Consider the following 24,738-nt stretch of genomic DNA (forward strand, 5'->3'; position numbering starts at 1 on the left):
TATAATTCATTATACATTACGTAATTAATTATAAATATGAAACTACTTTTTCAAATGTATCTATGCGTCATTATATTAAATTATTGTTACATGGTATATGTACCACCATTAATTATTATTATTACATAAGTATTAGCCTGATACTTATATAATTCATTATACTCGTAAATTACATAACTCATTAAGAATATGAAGCTGCTTTTAGAAATGTAAGTATCTATGCGTCATTATGTTAAATTATTGTTACATGGTATATGTAACACCATTAATTGTTATTATAATTCTTAGCCTAATACTTATATAATTCATTATATATGAAACTGCTTTTACAAATCTAAGTATCTATGCATCATTATATTAAATTGCTGTTAATGGCTTATATATCTATAAGTGTGTGTGTGTGTGTTTAATAAAAAACCGTAAAATCACAACAGCAACGAATCAGCATTACGCAGACTAACTTCATTCACAATAAACAGAGTTATGATGAGTTTCCTCTTCGAGTGGTCATTTCCGTATTTTATTTTTAAATATTACCAAACACGGAATCTTCAACTATCTTCTGTTGACAGAATCGTTTTGATATTGAAAAGTACGTTCATAGTGCCTTCGATATTAATTTCCAAATCTCCGCAAAGTTTAATTCTAGTATAAATGAAACTTATACAAATAAAAATTCATTAATATACTAACAGATTAAATTAACAACTGGGTGTTCATGAAGAATACATTCGCGCCTTTTTATTTACTCGGAAATCTGATCAAATTTATTTCCGAAAACAATCCTCGTTCCTCACTTGGACTTCCTGTTTTACCGATACAGCAATGCCAAACCTAATTTCCCTTTCCTTGATCGCCATATTTTCCGATCGTTAATCTATCTGACATGGATATTCCCTAAGGCGATGAATAAATTTTTAATAAACTGAAGTACGTCTTCCGACGATGCCAATGGCGCTTGGAGTGACTCAGCCAACTCCATTTTGATCACAGTTCAGCAGAGCGGATTCTGCCGTCTTAATCGTCTGTGGGTCGTACTTTCCAATGTTTGTCTCTGGAGAACTAAACCTAACAGCAACTGCCACATTTACGCTTCAACTGATAAATCGTGAATGAATCCAGTGTACAGAAGACCTACATAACATTAGCAGCGTCAAATGCTCACAAGTATCTCCCAACCCCACAATGCACTATTCACCTCTACTTGGCATGCACTCTCATGTTTCTCAAATATCAAAGTCCTTCCCTTCCTTTCCAATACCTTCCATTCCACCTATGCAACCCTGTCTAGGTATTCCTCTTCCTGAAACATCGGAATTACACTATTTTCTTAAAAATTTTTATTGTTACTCTTTTTTTTTTTTTTAACAAACTATCATCCTCAATTCTTTCCATACGAGACACCTGCCCTCGACTTAATCTCATCTAGTGCAACCACCATTTTAGACTCTCCAGACTTTATGCTATACATTTTATATATAGACAGTGAAATTGCAAGAGCCAACATAATTTAATCAAACCTGAGAATACAATATATATAACAAAAACACAATATTGTAGCTTGTGTGTTAGTTACTTGTATTGTATTCTCTGGTTTGATTAAACTGTTATGTTGCCTCTTGCAATTTTAATGTCTAGTTCCATCTTAGGAAACATTTTGTATAGGTATAAGCAGTTAATGTGTTAGTTTTTGATACGAGGTTCATCCAAAATTCTGCAGCAGCTTAAGTGTGAATGCAACAGTAAACTGACCTGATATTGATCACAAAAATATTTCTCCTCATCACATTATAATAGATTAATTTTCTATGACGATGTTAAACTGAATGTGAAAACCTCTTTGTGACAATTTAGCAGCTGAACCAGATATGAGATTCTAATAATTGGTAATATAATATTTGGCACTGAGCTCTTGACTCTAGTAAAGCCTCAAGAGATAAATTATTTATTGATAACAAATGCCGACTCACAACTTCACACTTACCTCATTCTGTTTACTGTAATGGCGTTCTCCTATGCTGAGCTTGACGGTGGATGCAGAGGGATATGTGGATGAGAAGGCTGACTGTTGGATTTGGGCCAGGTGGATTGGTTGTATGGAAGAGGTGGGGGGGGGGTGGGGAATGCTCTGCAATGGGAGAGTCTCTGTTGGGTGGAGGGCAGGTTGCACAGGGTGCTAAAAACTGGACAAACATAAGCCTTAATTCAGGAAGAAAACACTCCCTTTCATAGGTTTTTCAATGAATAATTTTCATGCAAGTCCTTCCAGTTTATGTCACCACATGAGTCATAAAAAATAAATATGTTAATATGCTGCATTACCTTTCCCGATCAAGGGCAGTCACTCACAGTTACAGGGAGTCAATTCATAAAAATTAGCATAATACAAGGGGTAAATAACAAACAAAATGTTTAAGTTACATTTATTAGGTATAAACAAAGAAGACATCATTCACTTTCAGATTTGAGCTGAAAGAAATAAAATAATACAAGAATGAGATTTCTTTATGTCCAATTACCTGATTTTTTTATATGAGCTTTGCCAAACAATTCCTCTAGCATCTGAACTGAAAATAAAAGTAAAGACGGAAAAATACGCATTTACATTTTCTGTATACAACAAATGCTCATCCTACTTTAACCCAAAAACATTACATAGGTCAAATTTTCTAAATCTTAAATCTGCTTAATGAGGTCCATTTCCCCAAGAGAGGAATGATGTCAGGTTTTCAAAATACAAAATGTACATTTTTACAGCTATACAGTTCCTGACAAGCAAGGCTTCCAGCCCTCCTTGAAAGGGGTTTGGCACACCTCAACTTGGCACCTTGCGGCACCCCGGGAACATTCCTCTCAAAATCAAGCTTCAAATACTTGTGCAACAAACAATGAGTTGGCCATGTATTACTCCTGTTCCCACAACTGCCATCAGCCCATCCTGGCAAAGAAAGGCTTTGTGATATATTTGTCTCCAAATGTTCACAAGCCAGTGAAATTACATTTAGCCATACCTTAACAAACATGGTTTTCTTTCAGCTCAGGAGAAAACTGGTATTACTCTTATCAGCAATACCAAACACTCCACTGAGCACTATTCTGTTCAACGATTTTGACATTCTGACCTATTGACTGCAATGGATGGGCAATACAGACCTACCACAAACAAGCAAGTGTTAGTGATATGCCAACACTTGAACTATAACTAAATGTTGCTTGTATATTGCACAGCCTTCACTTTTGGTTGTTTTGCAATCTCAAATATGTTCATATTACATATTAACATCATATATCATTTACATGTAATGACGATTGTTATTATATAAAGTAAAGACAGCAGAAACTACAAGACCAACATTTTTTTTTGGTATCGATGAACGGAGGTCAACGCAAGAGTGCAGTGACAACGGCCATACTTAGTGATTCCAAACTTGGCCCGAACAGCTGTTTGTCTGGTCGCATCAAAATGAACGTTTTCTGAGATTTGATTAACTGGGCTTGGAAGAAGATCAACAATACAACCTGCACAGCTCTAAAAGTATACAAACAATACTCTAAGAATTGAAAGAAAAGTCTTGATAATATGTGTTAGGCCTACAATCCATCATAAATAAGTAAGTCTTAGTGGATTCCAATATGCCAAGAACAGGGGCCTATAACAACACAACAGAAAGTTCTTATGACCAGGCAGAACAAACTGCATAGCTTTGATTAAAAACACTAACATTTAGGTAAACAGTTAGCCCAAATCAGCAGTGAGCCATCACCAGTCCATTAACACTGTAAATGACAAGTTAGACAGTTATTAGCAAACATTAAAAGTACAAGAACATGCTGTTAAAGTATGAAATATGAGATATATCAAAATATGTAATGGGAGAACAAAAACAATGCCTTCAGCTTGGTGTAAGACCCATCTGCTGCTTTAAAGGCTGCTGAGTCCCCAACGTTGGATGCAACCTTGCGTCAACAAGCCGCTCTTATGAAAAACCACTTTGTATAGATCACATACGTCTGGTTGTGTCGTACCACAAGAATAACTTAACATTCAAGATATAATTGGGCAAATTTTAGCCAAACAAGCTTGCAAATATATATCAAGGGGTCCCTCGAGTAATACCCCATCAAATGAAATGCAAGATGAAATCTATAACAACAGTGATTATGAGCTTTGGCAGCAAAAGGGGTTTGAAAATTAACCTACTAAAAGATTCACTCGTAAACTACTCTGAACATAATGTCACATGACAACCTGGAATGTGAAATCTGATAAAAAACAAAACAAAAAATCATTCAAGCAGTAAGATTGTACTTCACAGCAATCTATCTACTTGGCATTACACTTTAGTATCGTAAAGACACATTCTTAAAAATATCTTTAATAAAAAAAATCTGAGTCACCAGATGAAAACAAAATGGACAGATCACGCAATAATAATTAACATACACAGCCTTTCACTCACGACATAAGACTTGCCCTGAAAAAAGGGATATACGAAGCTATCTTGATTTTCTGGACATTTTTGGTCAAGCCAATGACTATCAAAAATACCAAAAAAAAAAAAAAAAATAAAATAAAAAATAAAAACAAACGCGCTGGGATGTAATCACGCTGGTCCAGGGGGTGGTGGCTGATGAGATGCCATCTTCTGTTGCACCATGTTCACTAAAATATCAGTGTACTGCTGCATCATGGCAACCATCCTTGGGTCTTTGCTATCTGGTGTCTGTGACGAAGGAGCATTTGGAGACATGGGTTGGGGAGGAGGAGCTGCGTGTGGTGCAGTCAGGGGAGTCAGAGCGTGAGTTGCCCTGGCTGCTGCCCCTAACAGTAATGAACGTAAAGCCCGATGGTGGTCCTCTTCGTTTCCTCCCTCGCTGCACGCTCGCCACCACAACTGACTTAATCGTTCACAACCTTCAACTACCCATTCACAAACACTTTCCACAACCCCTACACTCACTGGAAGAGAAAAAGAAATGACACGTCACAAACCCTTTCTTAACAATGGAAAGCAACCAATATTTAGGGTGGTTTGAATTATTTACATATGATTTCAAATGACTGTACAGACCAATATATAATGAATATAAATATGAAATCAATAAAAGCATCTCTAGGGTGTTGTGGAATACATAAAATGCAGCTGCCTAAGTAGTTACATATTACATTTTTTTAGTTGCCTTGAAAAGGACTGGAATCCACATCCTTTTGCATATATGGCCATAATTATGTAACGCTGAATTTTACTGACTGAATGACTTGTGACAAGGTGTGAGCTTCATACAACATGAGCAGAAATCGGTTAATCCTTGCAGATTCTGAATACTGTAACTGATTTCAAAACTTCTGAGCTCCTCCAAAATCTTGAAAACTGTAATTCTAATTAGAAACTTTTCAGACAAGTGCACATTTTGTTGTAAGATTAACATTACTTGGCTTAGAAATGCTAAACGATAAAACATAATACTGTAATGTTATGAAACTACCAAAACTTCTTCATATTATCTTGATACAATATGATAAACCTTGCATATACACCTTTCATTATGGAATGAGGTGAAAAACGTGGTTAAGCTGGCATGCTATAGTTTTTGCTTGTGATTTTAAACAGAGCATTTCCTCCAATACTTTGTAACTACCTCTAGTCTCTCATAGGGGCCAGTCCAATTGACTTTGTAATCAAAGGATGAAAACTGCGACAAGACAAAGAAATGAGGGGGATAGATGGGAAGGCCAGAAAGCCTTAAAATAATACTGTAGTATGATCAAGTTACAATTAAAGTATGGATTTGGACTTAAAGTCACCTCAATGAACTGAACCCACTGCCTTCTCATACTGGATGGTAAAAACTTGTTCGAACATTCAATTATATTGTTTCCACTGGTTAGATATTACGAGAACTCTTTTATTTTAGTGAACTTCTTAATGACAATCAAGGTTTATATTGAAACAACCAGCACAAAGCATTTAGTTCAATGGAGGAGCTTTACAGCCATTATAAAATAAAACCTGGAAGTTATACCCCACTGTACTACACAAGGAAGTATGATTACAGTACTACTTACATGGCATATTTTCAAAGTCAATGAATGCAAGGTCATCTCGTGTTGGATATTCTTCTGGACTCATGTCGACTGTGGAAGCAGCAGAGGACGGCCGGCTATGATCTGAAGATGGAAGACCCCTTCTGGACACTGGCGACGCAGCGGAAGCATATCGACCTCGTATCATCTCCCCTCTTGACTTGCCAGACAAACTATTGCTGCGGGTGAGGTCACGCTCACTTACGGCACGGATGGGAAGATTGCTACGTCTGGCACACAACAACAACAACACATTACAGTGCAAGCAACAACACACAAAGCATGACATGGAGTAAAGAGACACAACTACATCTACTAATCATACTATTAGTCGGGCTGGGTGCAAACTTACCACAGTATTAATTACACTACAAGGAAAATGAAGAGTTGAGCACCAGAAAAATAAAAATCCTATTGTAATAATAACAAAACCTACCAATGCAATTTTACTACTGTACAATCAAGTGATGGTGTTCTATCTACATTTTACCAATTCCAAATTCAAACTACAAAGAAAACAAAAGGACTGTACTGATATTCTTAGCATGACAACCTCCTTGGTCTTTACGTCTTTTACTACAAAATTACTATCAGTTATGAAAATTACAAATCAGTTGGATGTGTCTAAGTGAAAAAAAAAACAAACTTACAGAAGTGTCTGATAATATCTGACATGCCTGAAATGGGCAACAGATTTTCAAATTCCTACACTGTATGACAGACAGAATGAAAAACCTTCTCTTCCAAGCACTTTTATCTAAATAAAAAAGTCTGTCAAATAGGTAAAGACTAAGTAAATACTTCTGAAAGGATGGAATTGAATGAAATTATGAAAACCTACCATGGCTGGTCAATAACAATAGAAACAAACACACTGTACAACTACAATACATTTTTAAGATCCTCATTATAGCAACGGCCACACCCTCAAACTACATAACCTTGAATTTTTCCAATCAACACCATCTTTTGCTCTCTTAATTAACTTTAACTATGATGCCCACATAAGGTTCTTTTTTTCTTCACATAATAAGAAGTTACTAGCTCAAAAGTATTCATATTCATCATCAATGTTATCAAAATAAGTCTTTATACTATCTATATTCAAAATGTTATGGTAGTTATATCTTCCCTGCAATTTTATTACATACAATGTTATAAAATTTACTCTTCACCAATAGAATGATCTGAAAGTATACTATAAACCTATATAGAATCATATATTAAAAGTAAATCAGTAAAATTATTTTAAGTTACAATTAAAAACCTTTCCCATACACTGTGTGGCAATCACAACACATCTGTTTACTCTCAACAAAAAGAGAACATCTACTTAACCAACTGAAATGATTTATGGTGAGGAATGAACTTCCTCTTCATGACCAAAGCTCTTATTCACTGAAAATCTGATTCATTATCATATCATGTCCTATATTTGCTCAATATGAAGACCTTAATAGGATTCTACTGTATCTCAGGGAACAAATGTATCACTCATCTATAATGCAAAATAAACAGCTTGATCCATTTCTTTTCCTGTGTAACAGTTGGTGAAAACTGATTGATCTATTATCAAAATGGAATGGGCAGTTTGAAAGGTAACACTCACCAATCACAGATGAAATTTGCTTTAGTTCCATCAAGACATAAACTAACGTATTCAAAAAATATCTGTCTTTGCTTCAATATTTTCTTTCGAGTCTTCTCTAGCTTGGTGAATACTAGCGAAACTAACTTGCAGCTTTTTGTAATCAGCAAACTAATGCAAATGCAGTGCCAAAAACAATTCCATTCATAACTGATGTTGCCGATGCAAATGAAACTAGAAGCACTAGCAAAACCCATCAAAATGCTTAAGAGAGGCAGGACTAACGAATGTCTAGCGACTGAAAGGGTTACTTTAAAAAATTTGAAAACGTTTAAATTGAGATGGGTATGCATAAAAATTATGAAAGAGAAATTACTAATACTTTATACTGAAAACAGGGTGTGCAAAATGTGGCAAGTTAAAAAATCAACTACTATCAGTTACTATCATAGATGAGAAAACAGTGCTAGCCTAAAGGTTAACACAACCTTGTTTAAGTAACCAGATTCACTCTTAGTTATGGTGTTGCTAGTAAGCAATCTAGACATATCGATCACTGGCAAAATGAGCATTACTTGAGATTCTAAATCACTGTATTGAGTCTATTGCATGGAGGCAATTTCAACTTTAAAATCCAACTCATGCTTCGTCATTCAGTACAAACACTACAAAAACTAGGAATTAAGCTTGTTCTAAACTACCCCACAAGTCATATGATGGCCATGGCACGGTCTGTGATGATCCCTAGATTTACGATCTTTGATTCAAAAGAAGAGCACGTTCTTGTGACACTAGCATCACCCCGACACTCACCCATCCATCATCAACCACCCTATTTTGTCCTTCGTCTACCAAGCTGGTAACAGTTCTTCAGGGTGCCTCCATAGCTTGTTTTCTTTCAAGATTCATTTTTTTTTGTGTCTAATTATATTCCATATCAATACTAATGTGTCCCAACTTTATCACAAATCTCTTTTGTTAGGAAGTTTAAGAAGTGTGAGTCAATATGCAAATACAGTGCTTTACATTAAATCAGGTTTTCATATTTGCTGGTAAATGCACAATGTAAAGATATTCAGGATTGTCAATGTATTCAGCTCTTTATATATTTATACTTCACAGCCATCAGCACCTTTATATTTTCACTGTTTGCCTACTGGACATACTCTCCTGGTGGCTGGGTCTTCCCTCTGAATGTCCGCCTCCCCTGGAGTTCATCAAATATTATTCTTTTGCCATACTGCCCAATGTTTTGTTCTCAGAGAACATGTTGGAGACTTCTTGCAACAACTTTGAGGACATCTAGAGCTGCCATCCAACTCACAAACACTGCATATTCTATGTGAATCAACAGTCTGTTCCTAATACGAAGGCCCAGTGGCTAATTCAGTCTTCCACACAGATGCACACACAACAAAGAGTGTCAAGGGATAATGCTTTTCTTCTTTTGTGAAACAAAAAACTGTGAACCTAAGGATCACTGCAAACCACAATGTGGACATGATATAATTGTTGGATATTTATGAATAGCTTAATGTTTTTAAAAAATGTCTACATGCCCAAACTAATTAACTAATATCAAACCAAACCTACAAAAAGATGAGAAACTAATGGGTATCATAAACACAATGCTACAACTAAATGTGCAAGTGATACAACTATTCCTATTAAGAAAATGTTTTCTAATGTCTCCAGCAGAAAGCTAAATGTCTAAAAGTTTCAAGTGAAAACTAAACTTACACTATGAGTTAAAGCCAAAAGCATTGGTTTTCTATTAATAGCAAATAAGTGCTTCATTCATAAATCAAAAATATATCTGATTACAAAGCTGGTTTGCTACACAAAATAGTTCTCATACCAAGCCAGACAATACAGAATGTGAAAATGGCACACTCTAGTGAAGCCAGGAAAAAAACTTTGCATTGCATATCATATTCAAATTAAAGACTAAAGTCTTCCAAATAACTGACAAAAAAATGATCAAAAATCAAATGTAGAAATATCAAAGTCTCTCTTAATCAGCAAGTTAACTTATGCAACTTATTGTTTGTGATAAACAAAACTTTGATGAATTATAAGTAATGCTGTTAAAACCATGAATTAAACTTTTACTATGCCCTAAGATCTGGGGAAAATGCCATATAGTAATGTTAGTGTGTGTTATAATTCATACTTACAATGAAAGTCCACACCAACACCCAAGTGTGTAATTGGTGCTATACTATAAATATAAGGCTAGTGGGGTTAAAATGTCACGGGGCCAAGTCTCATTTACTATGAAAGGCAAACAAATTTCTCAAACAAACATCCTTCAATATTCATTTCTAAAATATACACAAAACTTGAACACGCATAAAAATGCAATAACTAGCAATGAAATTGTTTTTAGCATGAATGAATTAACAAAGTACAAAACCCATTCTTAGAAACATACCTATCGCTACCCTGAGTTCTACTTCGCATATTTTTATGATCTGAAGGTGATGCATCCTCAGAACTTGAGTCTTCATGGAACTGTCTGATGTCACCTGCAGTGAAATTAAAAATTAGACCATATAACCACAAGCCTCAAAAGGCAGTTTTTATAAGTATTTGTCAACAACCTGAACATTACCTTCGTAACATGGTCTTTAAGACAAAAATCTTTCAATGCCTGTTACTGATGTTTGGAAATGCGATTACATGGGATGAAGAACAGTCATTAAATAATAAAATAATAAAAAAAATCTTGCCTGTTGAAACAGCCTGAGAGAGGGACGCTTTTCGCTTGAGAGCACGAGGAGTCATCTTGTTCATAGATGCTATCGTGGGTCGCATGGGACGATCACTCCTGGACCCCTCTTCCCCGGACTGAAATATAAAGTATTTAATGCATACACAACGCAACTTAATATTGGTGTTACATGAAAATAGTTATCACACTGAGAGTCAACTGGCTTTATTGTAAAATAGACTTCTCTTACCCAGTGCCTGACCCTGGATCCCACACATTCTCTAACTCTTGATTTTGTACATAAATAACCTCAGATCAAAGGGTTCTTGAATAGTAAACACAGAATCGTGGCCCTACTCATTAAAAAGAATTTCAATCAAAAATTAAATTACCTGATTCAAGACCCCTATAGAACTGGACCTTGACAGAGATGAGTGAGACCTTCCAGGCGACTTGCTGCTAGATTTACCCATTTTCTTCCCACTTGCTGTAATGATAATTAAAAAACGTTAACCAAAATGGTAATGAATGACAAGACTGTAGAACTGCTTTTGTCTTAAGATGTGTATTATACCCTAAAACAATTAACTGATGTATATACTACATATGAATATTCATTTATTCTAAAAATACTATTGCATGCTTCCTGGCTGACTAATCTACATAAAAACTCACATTCAGATTTATAATACTATGCAAGACATAGTTCAATTAATTATGCACTGGCAAGAGAAAACAAAAATGATCTTACTACTCATAACTATAGTCACAATTTAGTGCAAATTATAAAATCAATCAAACTAACATGTAAAATAGAGGAATTTAATGAAACATTCATAAAACAAAATATCCTATACCACACTAATCAAAACACTAGTCTTGTACCTATGTATGTTTTCTACAGCTATGAAAACCTTTGAAAATACAGAGGAAAATCTTCAATGAAAAGAAAACCCTCTGAAGAATATTCAGTTGTTTCAAAATTAACAGGAAATATTAATGATAACAATTATTCAAAAACTGTACCCTCGCTGAAGATGCTTGTGCAAACAGTATTTGCATTTTCACTAATACTATGCTGTTAAATGAAAGCATGATTGGTAATAGCATCCACCTTCTACTAGTCAGTTTCAGTATGCTTCAAACTAAAACATACTTCCTAGCAGTCAAAGAAAATAAGGATGTGAAATACTGACATTTTCTGTTGGAAACACTAAAGAGCTTACATTACAAAACTAATTTATTTTGTATACATAGCAATCCATCATAATTAGTCGACAGTGACAGTCTCCAATGACCCCTGACTTCGTAACCTTTTGTCTACCACACAGAAGAACAACAACAGCCCATGCATGCACCAACTGGAACTGGGAGGAGGGAGTTTAGGTAATGATTGAGGAGTAAATATGAGAAAGTAAAATATAAAAACTTGGTTTTTATTAAACTCTATCCATCACTACTAGCCTAAATTATGCTGCAAGTTGGAGACAAATACTGAGTGTCCCATGTAAATTACAAGTGCCAGACACCTGATAAATTGGTAAAATCTCACTTGTAAACTAATTTACTTAACAAAAAGTTAAAAAGGGCTGAAATACGTTAATGAACTAGTAATAACAATGAAAAATTGTAAAGAATTGAAGGAAAATGATATGATGATGATAAAAAACGATGAATAAAATGGTGTACAAAGCTTTGAACAATGCTACAGACTCATATATAGTGAAGAAGATGGTTGGTTTGTACCCGAGGTTCCAGGTGGCACATCAGTCAACTGTCTTTCTTCTTCCATCTGGCTGATAGAAGACTACCCAGTCTGGGGACACTCGAGGCCAAGAATGCAATCTAATTATACTTAGACTGATTTAAAATCTATCCCTCAAGCTAATATCTAGCTAGCTTTAACTACACAAAAACCAATTTGTAATGAACACACCACAAAGTATTCATACATATATTCCTGACACATGTTAATGTATACAGAAAAATGTTAATCAGCAAGTACATATACATGAAAGACAGTAAAAATTCCATTCTGGTTTCAATTTTCCAGCAAGCTCTTTGACTAATAATGTCCTAAAACAGTTTAGAAGAAAATTGAAAATTAACACAAGACAATCTTTTATTTTATGTTGTTACATAACAAAGAAAAACCATTCTTCATTTTCATTCTAAACACATACTCACCATACTCCAATTGTAAAGATCACTATGCAGAACGCTTTGTAAAAAAAGAGGTTCATGATTTTATGTAAGAACTTGATGCTCTAGAAATTACCGGTACTTAAAATAACATCATAACCTCACAGTCAGAAACGTACCTCCTAATTTACATATCATTTTTGAAAAAAAGTACAATCAATAATTCAAAGACAAGAGATAATATCCATGCCATAAGTCAATCTTTAAAAACACTCCAGTTATTCAGAGCAAACTGCACTACAATATGGTATGAACTTGCTAGCTTCCCTTGTATAACAGTTTTTGAAACAAGAGTATCTGTAATTTTAAAACTGTCAAGAAAACTAGAAAATATCAGGACATAATTCTCCACTATCATGAAACAGCAGCTTATTTGAAAACCATGACTTATTCCCTTTAACAACACACACAATTTTATTTCAAATAAAATTGCATGAAATGATTGCCACACAAATAAAATTGCATGAAATGATTGCCACAATTACCTAAAAATCAAAAGAAAAACATCTGGCCTTACACATAAACGCACTTGCAAAGATCTGAACTCCACACAAGTAAGCTGTATGGCATAAAACACCCACAAGGTTGTAGACACTGCCAAAAATAAAGCTATTGCAAACTGAGGCAATCCAAGCAACATCATATTTTGTACATTCAACCTAAAAAAAGCTCTGAGCTCCATTCATAAGCAAAACACACAGTTTTTATAATTAGAATACCTTTTCATAAAAATCCATTAAGCATAAATGTATGCCTAATTTTGTAGTCTTAATGTTCCCAGGAACACCAGTCATTAGTCTTTCAGACGCAAAAGATGGTAGCTTTGCCAAACGTGTGGTCTATGGACCCTCAAGTATTCATTAATGAATTAATTCACTGTTCATGGATGCAGTATGCGAAGCAGCAAGATTTTTAGGGATGGGAAGCGGGCACTCATATGAATATTGGCTTGCATGATAAACTTTGTTCTGTTTATGAAGCATAAGTTTTTTTTACAACTATGTCATTAATCCTAAATGTGCATGAATCCTTATTTAGGTTCAAAACTAAAATGCTGAAGATCCCAGTATCTTGTAAGCCTGTAGGGACCAGCAGATTCTTGGGGAATGTAAGGAGTCTAAAACCAAGTTTCTAGTGTTTATAGGTTTGTAAAAAGTTTAGTCTGAAACCTAAGGAATGTAAAGCAAGGTGCTTGTATCAGTTAAGTGCAAAGCAAAATGCTTATTTTCACCATGAAACAGTCATCAGAATTTCCAAAGGTATGTCTTTACGTCATTAATGAACAGTGACGATGAGACTGATGAGTTTACAACTTCTCCTGCAGTAGGCATGGCCCATCCTAACTACATGTAAGAGCAAGCACAGTCAAATTATCTATGGAAACTGATTGGAGTAGGATATGTACTGGAAATTTTTGTTCCATCAATTGTCACAATAATGTAATTAACAAGAAATTTGCCTCAGGCATGATGAATAAAATATATAAGTTCAGTCATCCTTTGAGCCAAGGAAATAGGCAGTATGGATGCATTATTCCTGTAATAGTTGAGCCTCCATAGGTAAAGGATGACACATTTTGTGGGCAGAGCAAGCAGTTTGGAGACAAGGAGGAGACGGTGAAGTGCCTGCTTGAAGATGTGCATGGTAAAAAGACAAGATGACAGGAATAAATTTACGCAGTGGCACCTTGAGCAATGCCTGAACTGTTGTGTGTGGCTGTAAAATCTCAGCAAGCAACAATGCTTACCAGGAGACAGTCCATGGATGTAATGCCATATAGCAACAGGCAATACTGGCAGCTTAAACACCTACTAAATGTAAAAGTAACCTTTCTTCAACATTAACACAAGCACTGAAAGTGAAAAATGGCTCCAATAAGTTATTTCAAGAAGGAAATTAAATCGATGTTGGAAAACAATCCAAAAGTGCCTGGTAAACTGTGGCTTGCTACTATGCCTACATATGGACAGGCCCACCTCATCCCTATGTGCTGGTGGTTTGGCGAACCTGTTACTTATTTCACACCTGAGGCTCCAGAAGGTGTATGTGTGTCATGAGACCACCTTTTCCTTCTTTTGTCTGACAGACAAAAGACTGGTGATCCTGGGAACACAGTGGACCACTATATTAGGCATACTATATATAATTACTGAGGTTGGGATGAACATATAATTATAACAGTGTGATTCTCCAATATCTAATTTTCAGCCAGACACAGGAAAAGTAACTTTCTCATGGATAGAAATAAGAATTTCTCCCGGACCAAAGACTTTACAGAAATATCAAATCATATCTCATGTTTATCAAGTTAAGCTTTGTACTATACAGTATATATAATGGGGTCATGTTATAAATGAGAAAATTCATGAAAGATTAGTATTGTATGTTTAGAAAAGCAGCTAAACACACCCATTTGGCTAAGATTTATATTTTACAGAAATGGTATTTAATTATCCTTTTAGTGGAAACAACAGGATGTCTCCAGATGCACAGTAATATAGTGTCCTACATCTAAGAACTGCAAAGTCAGAATGACTGGAAGTAGTTTTGAAGAAATTCTTGTGACAGACTACTGTAATGTTATAAATATAGTACATACAAATCTTGCTTCAACTTAAGACCCATAACACTGATTATGTATTTACAAAGCAAGGTTCATGACATAATGCAGTACTGATAGCTCTGAAATCTACAATGCACTGGTATAATACTATCATTTATAAAAAAAAATTTAGATTATTAAAACATTACAGGTATTTACATCCGATTTGAAAAGACTCCAGCTTTTAAATAAAAAGCAAAAGGGAATTTTTAAAACATAAGCATCATACTAACAAAAGCTGTAGAAATAAATAAAAAAAAAAAACTAAACATGACAAGAGAAAATAATCCGTAAAAACTTAAAATTTAGAAAATAGCCACAAAAAATGAAGTGCAAGTGCAAAGCATACCCATAGGGGGAGTCGGAAGCAGGCGTCGTGGGGCACCAGGGTTGCTTAGGTCGCTGAGGGAGCAGGCGCGGCGTAACCCACCGCCCCCGCCACCTGGGCTGCTACTGAACCCACTGTCGCCACTTCCGCCATCTACAACAACAGCACATATGGGCAAGGGTGGATTCAGATTATCTACTGCAACCTATCAACGAGCCGTTCAGGTCTAAAACAAAATGATCTATGCGCCTCTGTAAGAGCAGCCAGGGTGAAATCTAATTCAATAAGGGTACAATGGTAGCACCTCAACTTAACAGACAATCTCAGGGTTTGGCTTTCTGATAAGTCACCAAGTCTGTTCAGTGACAGAGACCCTATATTATACACTGTGCTTGAACAGTTTCTAGATATGTATCTTATAGCTAAAACCAATTTCACGTAGTTCCTAAGTTAAACTAACTTGGCACTTAACAATTAACATTCAATTGAAGAGATTTATTTAAAAAATGTATCACACGATATCACAGCTGGTAAATACAGAAGTCCGCTACATTGAAGTCTGTTAAGCTCAGGAGTTACTGTATATCTGAACAGAACTACAGTAGTACTGCGACATATTTCAAGACTGGCTTTACGAGAGGCATGGTAAAGGGAACTTCGAATGAAAAGTTCTAAACATAACCTGAATCCATCTATACGCAATGTGAACACACAAGTGCTAACAATAGGCATTTAAGTGCATGCAACAACACAAGCAGGTGCAACACGCTTGTGTTTGAGGGTAATTATTTGTAAAAGTCATGACATAAAAAAAAGAGGCAAAAGTTAACAACATCTAGAGAGAAGAATTCTATGTCTTTATTAGATTTTCTTTAAATAATTTCAGTCATGCCTCCATGCTTTTTTTGGTTTCAAAATGCTGTCATGAGGCAACAGAAAGCAAGACAATTTGTAAGGTATACATACATTTAGTTATAAAACATGCTTTATAAAACATAACCTACAAAAGAAGGAAAAATCTGCCTGAAAATCAAAAGAACATAAAAGGTTACAAAAAAAAAAATGTAAATAAGAAAAATGGAGATGACAGTCATATAAATAATAATAATAAGTCTATAACACAGGTCAGGTCATGGAAAACCTGCTGAATAATCATTCCTCATGCCTTGGGAGCAGCCAGGCGAACAAGAAGGTCATCTCTTACGTTTCGAGGGAAGCACTTGTTGTATGGTGACCTTCTTGGCCAGCAGCACACGGTGTGCCCTGCCAGGGGCTGGGATCACACCCTGGCCTACTGTAGGCTGGGTACACGGCAGATACACAGCTGGTGGGGGTCCTGGGGGAAGGGGTTGTGCTTGCACAACAGGAAAATCATCCGCTTCAACTAGACTAGCTGGCGGAAGCGTTGCCGTTGGCCTTTGGGAGTGCCGACGAGATGTAGGCGGTGATGCGTCACCAGCAGCTTCTCTTCTCAACTGATCAATTACAGGAGATCGTGGTATTGGGTAAGGAACAGAGGATTCTCTTTCGTAATGATAAGAATGAGTTTCAACGGTGAGCGTGGTTACAGTGTTACCTTTGGAAGTTTGTGGGGTATGGTGTGCATCTTTCACCTGATTCAGTCTTGAATCAGATGTAGGTACAGACTTAGGGGCAGTTTTGCTGACAGGGGATTTCACAGAAAAATATGGTGGGTTGGTTGGTGTTTGAACATCAGAATGACTACTATCACTATTAGCCAATGCAGTGTCTGATGCCGTGCGGAACACGTGGGAATGATGATTGTAGGAGATTTCATTTGTGGGAAAAATATCAGACCCATAATCATTTGGTCTATCTTTTGTTATGCCACCAAGAGAGAGTCTTTGCCATCTCTGTCTTTTGCGTCGAGGAAGAGGCAAAGTTTTGGGAGCTTCAAAGATGCGGTGGCGAGGAGTCTCCTCTGGTTCTAAATCTGCTGACTTATCATCCTCATCTTCCAAACTATCACAACTAAAATTTGATGCCTCACTCTTAACAGTGTCACTATCTGAGTCGTCTCCACCCTTGTTACGGGAAATTCTTGGATCTGTGAGCACGGCATCCTGCGAGCTCAGCAAAGCGAGACTGCGCAAGGTTTCCTCTAAGGAGTCTGTGTCAACTTCTGGTGGAGAGGGGCATCCCATCAATAAATCAAATTCCTTCAAGTCCCTTTCCAGCTGTGCAAGCAACTGCTTACCTGTCTTCTGCTGGTCTCTCGGAACTGCACTGCCATCAAACACTGTGGATCCAATCTTTGCAACATGATCACTAACAACTTCGTGGCTAGAACTATCGTCAACTCTAGACATACAACTAGCACCAAAATCAGACAAGTTACTAGTTACAACACCCGCTGTATAACAACTCTGTGCTCCCTCTGCATAATTTGCCATGACTCCCAACCCTGTAACAGATACGTCTGGAACCCAGCCAGCCATTAACTGAGGAATGGTATTGGTGACTACAGCATTAATGTGAGGTGCTGTTTGGACAGGAAGATAAAACGAATTGTCAACATGCAATGGATTTTTACCTTGATTCCCTGACATGTATGATGTATCTTTCTCTGGAATGTTGCTTAAGTCTGATATACTCTTGCTACTTCTTAAATTACTTTTGTAACCGATCTGTAAATATTTGAAAAAGAGAAAATTTTATTAGATTCAATGTTACTTCTTTAAGGACATTTATAATAACCTACGAAAATCACTTAAAATTGTCTTTCTACAGAACAAGGATAATTTTCATCAAGTTTACTCTATCAATATATAAATCATAAATAAATTGTCTAAAAATCATTACACAGTCCCTCTAAAGACTTATATTTTACCTCTGTAACATTCACACCAAGTTCACTTGAATTTGGTTAGTTATACCACTCATATGAGCACAACTCTCATTCCACTAGAAGATTTAATTTTCCCAGCAAAGACTGCCTGTATTACTTTTACCTTCTACCACTTTATAAATTCTGGTGTTACGTAGTCTTAACCACAACACCCTACATCTTGAACAGGTTTACATCCTATGCAGTCCTAAATATTTGTGGTCTTAAGAGGATTCTTTTATTACTTGCTAATATGGCTCCAAGAAAGCCCATGTCTCAAGTATAAAATTTCTTAGAGAACAGATTAGAATACCGAATTTAGGCCAAAGGCCAAGCACTGGGACCTATGAGGTCATTCAGCGCTGAAACGGAAATTGAGAGCCAAAAGGTTTGAAACGTGCAACAGGAGGAAAACCTCACAGCTGCACTATGAATCAACTGTTAAGATGGGGTGGAAAGTAAGAGGGAAGAAGGAGAATATGAACGGAGGTACAGTAAAAGGAATGAAAGGGGTTGCAAGCTAGGGGCCGAAGGGATGCTGCAAAGGACCTTAAGTAATGCCTACAGTGCACTGTGTGAGGTACACTGATGACACTAACCCCCTGCGAGGATAATTACTTATAAGTTTCTCACTAGAGGGAAGTCATGTACTGTGGGCCTTGTACAGCATCCTTCCGACAATATTAAAGGATATTTGCAACATTCCTTCAGCAACAGGTACATTTTCCTTTCCACTTACCTGCTCAATTTCATTACCTCTAACTTGCAAAAAATTTTTACACATTCAGGAAAAAATCCTTTGGGAAAAGCCCTAAGAACCTGAAAATGTGACTCAGTGGTCTCATTAAATTACAATAATCATCTTCATAAACAATTTTACATCAGAATTTCCATTTACAATTAGGTTTCCACACTACTGCAGACTTTCTGCCTGACTCTTATCAAGTCCAGGTCTTGGGCTATCCATTTTCTCATTATTTCCTCAAGTCTTGTCCTACTATTTCTATATCTAATGCTTTACTGACTAACTGTTCTTCATCCTTTCTCACCGCAAGTCCAAACCATATCAATCTCAGAGGCATCAGTCTATTTTCAAGCCCCTAAAAATGCATCTCTTCACCACTTTAACATTCACCACATGATCTCCCCACCACTTAATAATCTCCTATCGATAATTCTTCCAAGATGATACAAAACAACATAAAAAGTTACTTACACTTTGTAATTTCTTTCTAGTTTCTTCAATTCTTTTCAGAAGCTCTTCTCTTTTACTGGAGACTTGAGAATCTTTATTTCTAGCGTTGAATTTATACGATATACTGAAAGAGAAGTTAAATGCAGTTACTGTAACTGAAGAATAAAACAGTTTTAAAATAGCAAAAATCCCTAAATATTTCTGCTATGTCAATATAAGTTTTACATTGGCATTACTTTCAGAAATTCACTTAAAAGTTTGAAGACTATTACCTAATTACTCACATTGTGAGAACTGAGCAGTTTAGCCAAACTACTTCATTCATAAAAATATTTAATAATTTGTACAATACATCTCATTATATGTGTGATGGGTTTGTATGAAAAACTAAACTTATTAGCTAAAAAAAAATTAACTTGTTTCATCAAACTCCACCAATTACATATTCCTTTTCAAAACCAAGTCTTGTTAATCAAATGCTGTCATTCACACTTAAATTGTTACAACAAAAAATTTAACATAGACAATAATGATGCCCTTTTTTGCTTCTTCTATACGAGTGTCCCCTAAAGTTGCATAACGATCATTTTGACTGGTTACACAACATGCTTATATAAACTGATATTCACAGCATCCTCAGCACTTTTCCAAAGCATTTACAGACATGACGGTCTTTGAGAATTTCTCTTTTAAAGACTGAATAACTCTCGCAGGCCTAGCCACAACAATCACTACTTTAGTGTATGAAAAAAGTACCTACATGGTTCATTATTCATCACATTACCTATTTTTATTTTTAATGCCATCTTTTTCTGGGCGTGTCGCTTCTCCTTCTAGAGACTCAAAATTTGTCTTGAGGAAGTTCTCTCTTCTGCCAACTCTGTCAATACTCTCAGTGCTGACACTCAGCATGGACATAATATTCCTTTCTGCAGTGTCAGCACTTGGAGTAGAAACCTGAAATACAGGAAGGTGCTTATAACGAATGCTGCCTAGAAAACTACTTACAGTTAACAAGTGAAAGAGAAAATGAAACAATGCTTGTAAAAACTGCCACCCCGTATAGTAATTATGATTAACAAGTAAAAGAAAAAGAGAAATGATACACAACAATCAGTATTAGGTAGTCCCCGGTTATCAGCGATCTGGTTTTATAGGGCTTGTCTAGCGCTGAAAATCGGCAATTTTCGGCGCTGAAAATCACGGTTTCTGCTTACTGGCGCCTATAACTGGGTATTGGTGCCAATACATACCTAATACAGGTGCCAATACCCACTTATTGCTGCTGGTAAGCGCTGAAAATCGCCGGTTTTCAGTTACTGGCAATTTTCACTTATCGTCACACTGTCGTAACGGAATCCCTGCCAATAACCAGGACTGCCTGTATTTCTTGTCATGAGCTAAATACAAGATTAAGTTGAAAATGTTTGTTTTTAAACTGTACTAATTCAAGGTTGAATGCTGAAAATTTAACATATTCTCTAAAAATCACAACTACTGTATAAAGCAAAACTTTTCATTCAAAAGAGATAATAAATAACTACACAGTATGCAAAATCTGCAGTTAAAACACTAACCAACTTTATGTTTACCTCATCGTCGTCGTCATCCGAGTCTTGAGATCCTGACACAGATACCAGAGGAATGTCTGTCGGTCTTTCAGGTCTCGCTTTTCTGTGTCGTCTCTGAGACCGCCTCAACTCTTCCACATCCATGGCATTGACTGTGAAATCGCTATAAAAAAAGAAAGGTATTTGGTCATCATACTGCTAAAAACATAATTTTTTTTATAAGGTCAACAATAATATATCAATGGTAGAATGTGAGACTTTATAAAAATGTATAAAAAGCTTTCGAACCCTATCCTGGGTTCATCTTCAGTCCAACTAACTATATAACATAAAATATGACAAGGTAAATTCTGAAAAACATCACCATCCAATGCTGATGTAACACAAGAAGGCCAACTAACCCTTTTCTATAAAAACACCTGTGAACATGAAAAGTTGAAGTTACAGCCTTGCTTTATCATACACACATCAATAAGGTGAATGGCCTAAAGAAACTTTACTCAGCAAATAATAAACCCCAATGTTTGCGACATCATGGCAAGAAAATATACTGTTGTCCAAAAATTACAAATTTTTAAAAGAGTAGAGACATACTAGTATTCTGCCTTTGGCACTTTCTTGGTTTTAAGATAACGAGTAAAGAAGTAATTACTACTATTTTTCGGACCTAGGGGTTAAAATACAGCATTGCTGTATGGTCCAGAAAATAAAATAGATCTATATATTTTACCTTCATTTTTCATGTGTCATGGAAATAACAACTTAAACAAGCTGACCACTGCTTAAAGAGTTTTTTCCATACCTACCCATCAGACAGTAACTATGAATCCTATGGATACCAATGAAATGTTTCACAATTCTATTGTAAACCATATAACTTAAAAAAAAATACAAGGTTCCCAGCTAAACCTGGCACTAAAAGACCTATCCACAAATTTCAAATAAACCTTAAAAAGTGGACCCACAAGGCAATACAACATAAGGGATACAAGTCTTGCAGAGTTAAGAATTTCTTAAACAAACATAAAAACCTCACTTGAAACTCCATGATCAATTTCAAAAATACACGAAGTCAGATACAGTAATAAGAACAGATTTTATATTTCAGCACAACATAACCACCCAAGTTCCTTTCTTACCTTGCTGTGTCATCATTCAATGGGTAGTACATTAAGGGTTCAGAACGATCAGGTTCAGTGCTCTCATCATCATGCTCGCTACAATCTTCGATGTCTCCGTCATGATCAGTTGTGCCGTCATCAACGCGTAAGCTGCTGACGTCGCTCTCATCCGTGTGGTGTCTATTCCGTGACTCTGATTCGGTTCCTCTTTTTGTTATTTTAGATGGTGAAACCTAAGAATTACACAATAACACGAAAGTCAGTTTTAGTTCTGTTCTGAAATACGAAAAGATGCTTTATAATCCAAAACCCAGTAAGTACCTTTTTAGCTTACATGCCCCAGATAACTAGCCTATTCCCAGTATAACTTTCAAGTTTCATTTGTATACATGAACTAAGAAAAAATAAATAACATGCACAACAAATACAAAAAATAATAGAGGTTGCAATGCAATTCACAGGAAGAGAAAATCTATCACAAATTAAGCTTACTTTTAAAATAATGACTAGCCACATATAAGTTTAAGCTAGAATACTTGGTAAGCCAACTATTACTCTGGTCTGTTGCTTTATAATAAAGACAAAATCCTTTTATCAGCCCTATACTGTACAGGAATACCATAGTCAGCCCTCCTCACTTGGAAATGGTCCTATACAATTTAGCAAAAAATATAGATCAATATAGAAAAAAATGCCTAGGATACTCCATCTACAAGCCTCTTAAACTCTTCTGTTCATATTAATAATGCAAGTAATGTGTTATCATTTTCATTACCTTTTCTTATCTGACAACAGACAAGTTTTCTTACCAGAACAGATGCACATCATAAACTATGGGCAACATTTTCCAGAAACATAATGAAACAATACTCCTTTAAGTCTTGTTGCCAACAGCAGAAAATGTTTGGTTGTTTACTTATCATCATGCTCTTAGCAAGAAAATAAAAATGACCACAGAAATCAAAGGGGGACATTACTAAAGGGTAGCTAAGCTAGAAGCATTGTCTGTCTCATCACAAACATTTGTCTGCTATCCAAAAATCATTTGAATACTTTAAGTTGCAACTGTTTAAAATTGTTCTAATACTGTATTTATAGATTCTTTTCAGATCTGTCTAATGATTCAAGCATTTTGCATCATGCAAAAGTTCTCTGAAGTTTCTGAACGCAGGTTATGCTGATGAAGAAAGGCTGCTTTTTCTAGATTCCTGTACTTACTAAGTTTTAATGATTAAAGACTCCAGATGGGTCAAATTTATGTTATGCAATTAGCTCCTACCAAGCAGAAATGGGCCATGGGACACTGAAAAGATGGCTCCAGCAAGCAACTCTGTATAACAAAATTCAAATTCTCCTTAAGGATTACAAAGCCCTTACAATCACTGACCTGTCCACATAAAATTTTGATTTTATATGTATTGAGTGTTTATGACTTTATATCAGCTATGACCACCTACATTAAGGAGAAAGTAAGCATCGCTACACTAGATGCAAATAATGCACTCTTTGCTCATTATACCACAAGTCTGAAAGTCCCTTAACATGCTTAGCAAATTTCTGAAAAACAAAATATCCATAGGGGAAAAACATGCAATTGTGAGAGAGAGAGAGAGAGAGAGAGAGAGAGAGAGAGAGAGAGAGAGAGAGAGAGAGAGAGAGATATTACACTTGAGGATTACACAAAACTCTGTGAGCGCTAACAATTACAGCAATATTCGTGAAATGGCAAACAATCTATTTGAGACATAAGATTCATTTGTTCCAATCAAAAACCCCTTAAGGATCAAAACTTCAGTTCATAAAGCAATAAAATATCAACAAACTTTCAAATGAGGAGGGCTGACTTCATCTAGAACAGTAGCAGAACATGAAGTAACTGCACTGCAATGTAAAAAAATAAAAAAAACTTGCAGCAACTGAAATAAAATACCTGTAAACCTTCCTCCCCAGTACTATTTTCCTTATTGCTGTCAGGACAAGCAAGAAAATCAGGCTCACCACCAGAGTCCTGGAAGGTTAGGAGGAGTTTGGAATCAAGAACAGCACAGTAATAAGATTGACAATCACACAAGGGGAAGAACACAGCTCTACAGAATACGGATGAAGTTTAGACGTCTACAAAAAAATAAGCAGAGTTTACGCAAGTCAAAATGTGGCAATAATATATACCCATTAACCATGAGCAAAGTATATGTGTGGACTAATTCTACAATGTATATTCTACAGTGAAAAATTCAGTGAAATCTGTCAGAAAACATATATTGTGATGATTTAGTAAATTGCACATTCTCTACTAATCTCTATATAACAAATACTAAACATTACCCTAATATTAATAACTGAAGGCTATAACAAAGCCTAGGAAGTCTAGGAAAGGCATACACTGTATTTTTGAGAGAGAGAGAGAGAGAGAGAGAGAGAGAGAGAGAGAGAGAGAGAGAGAGAGAGAGAGAGAGAGAGAGAGAGAGAGAGAGAGAGAATGTTC

At 35.9% G+C, this 24,738-nt stretch overlaps 1 protein-coding gene across 1 annotated transcript in view; it reads right to left on the minus strand.

The window, feature by feature from the left end:
- Nucleotides 1-2,409: 2,409 nt before the first annotated feature.
- LOC136846327 (uncharacterized) overlaps nucleotides 2,410-24,738 on the minus strand; it is a 33,239-nt gene continuing 10,910 nt past the window's right edge. The window contains exons 9-19 of the mRNA XM_067117131.1: nucleotides 24,184-24,261; nucleotides 22,272-22,486; nucleotides 21,154-21,295; nucleotides 20,346-20,518; nucleotides 19,583-19,685; nucleotides 16,723-18,166; nucleotides 10,779-10,873; nucleotides 10,406-10,523; nucleotides 10,108-10,201; nucleotides 6,068-6,264; nucleotides 2,410-4,960 (exon numbers count right to left, since the gene is read on the minus strand). Of these exons, the coding sequence (XP_066973232.1) occupies nucleotides 4,605-4,960; nucleotides 6,068-6,264; nucleotides 10,108-10,201; nucleotides 10,406-10,523; nucleotides 10,779-10,873; nucleotides 16,723-18,166; nucleotides 19,583-19,685; nucleotides 20,346-20,518; nucleotides 21,154-21,295; nucleotides 22,272-22,486; nucleotides 24,184-24,261 (3,015 nt within the window). The 3' untranslated portion in view covers nucleotides 2,410-4,604. The remainder of the gene's footprint in view (nucleotides 4,961-6,067; nucleotides 6,265-10,107; nucleotides 10,202-10,405; nucleotides 10,524-10,778; nucleotides 10,874-16,722; nucleotides 18,167-19,582; nucleotides 19,686-20,345; nucleotides 20,519-21,153; nucleotides 21,296-22,271; nucleotides 22,487-24,183; nucleotides 24,262-24,738) is intronic.

The sequence above is a fragment of the Macrobrachium rosenbergii genome, chromosome 2 (genome assembly GCF_040412425.1).
Source record: "Macrobrachium rosenbergii isolate ZJJX-2024 chromosome 2, ASM4041242v1, whole genome shotgun sequence".
Taxonomy (NCBI): Eukaryota; Metazoa; Arthropoda; class Malacostraca; order Decapoda; family Palaemonidae; genus Macrobrachium; species Macrobrachium rosenbergii.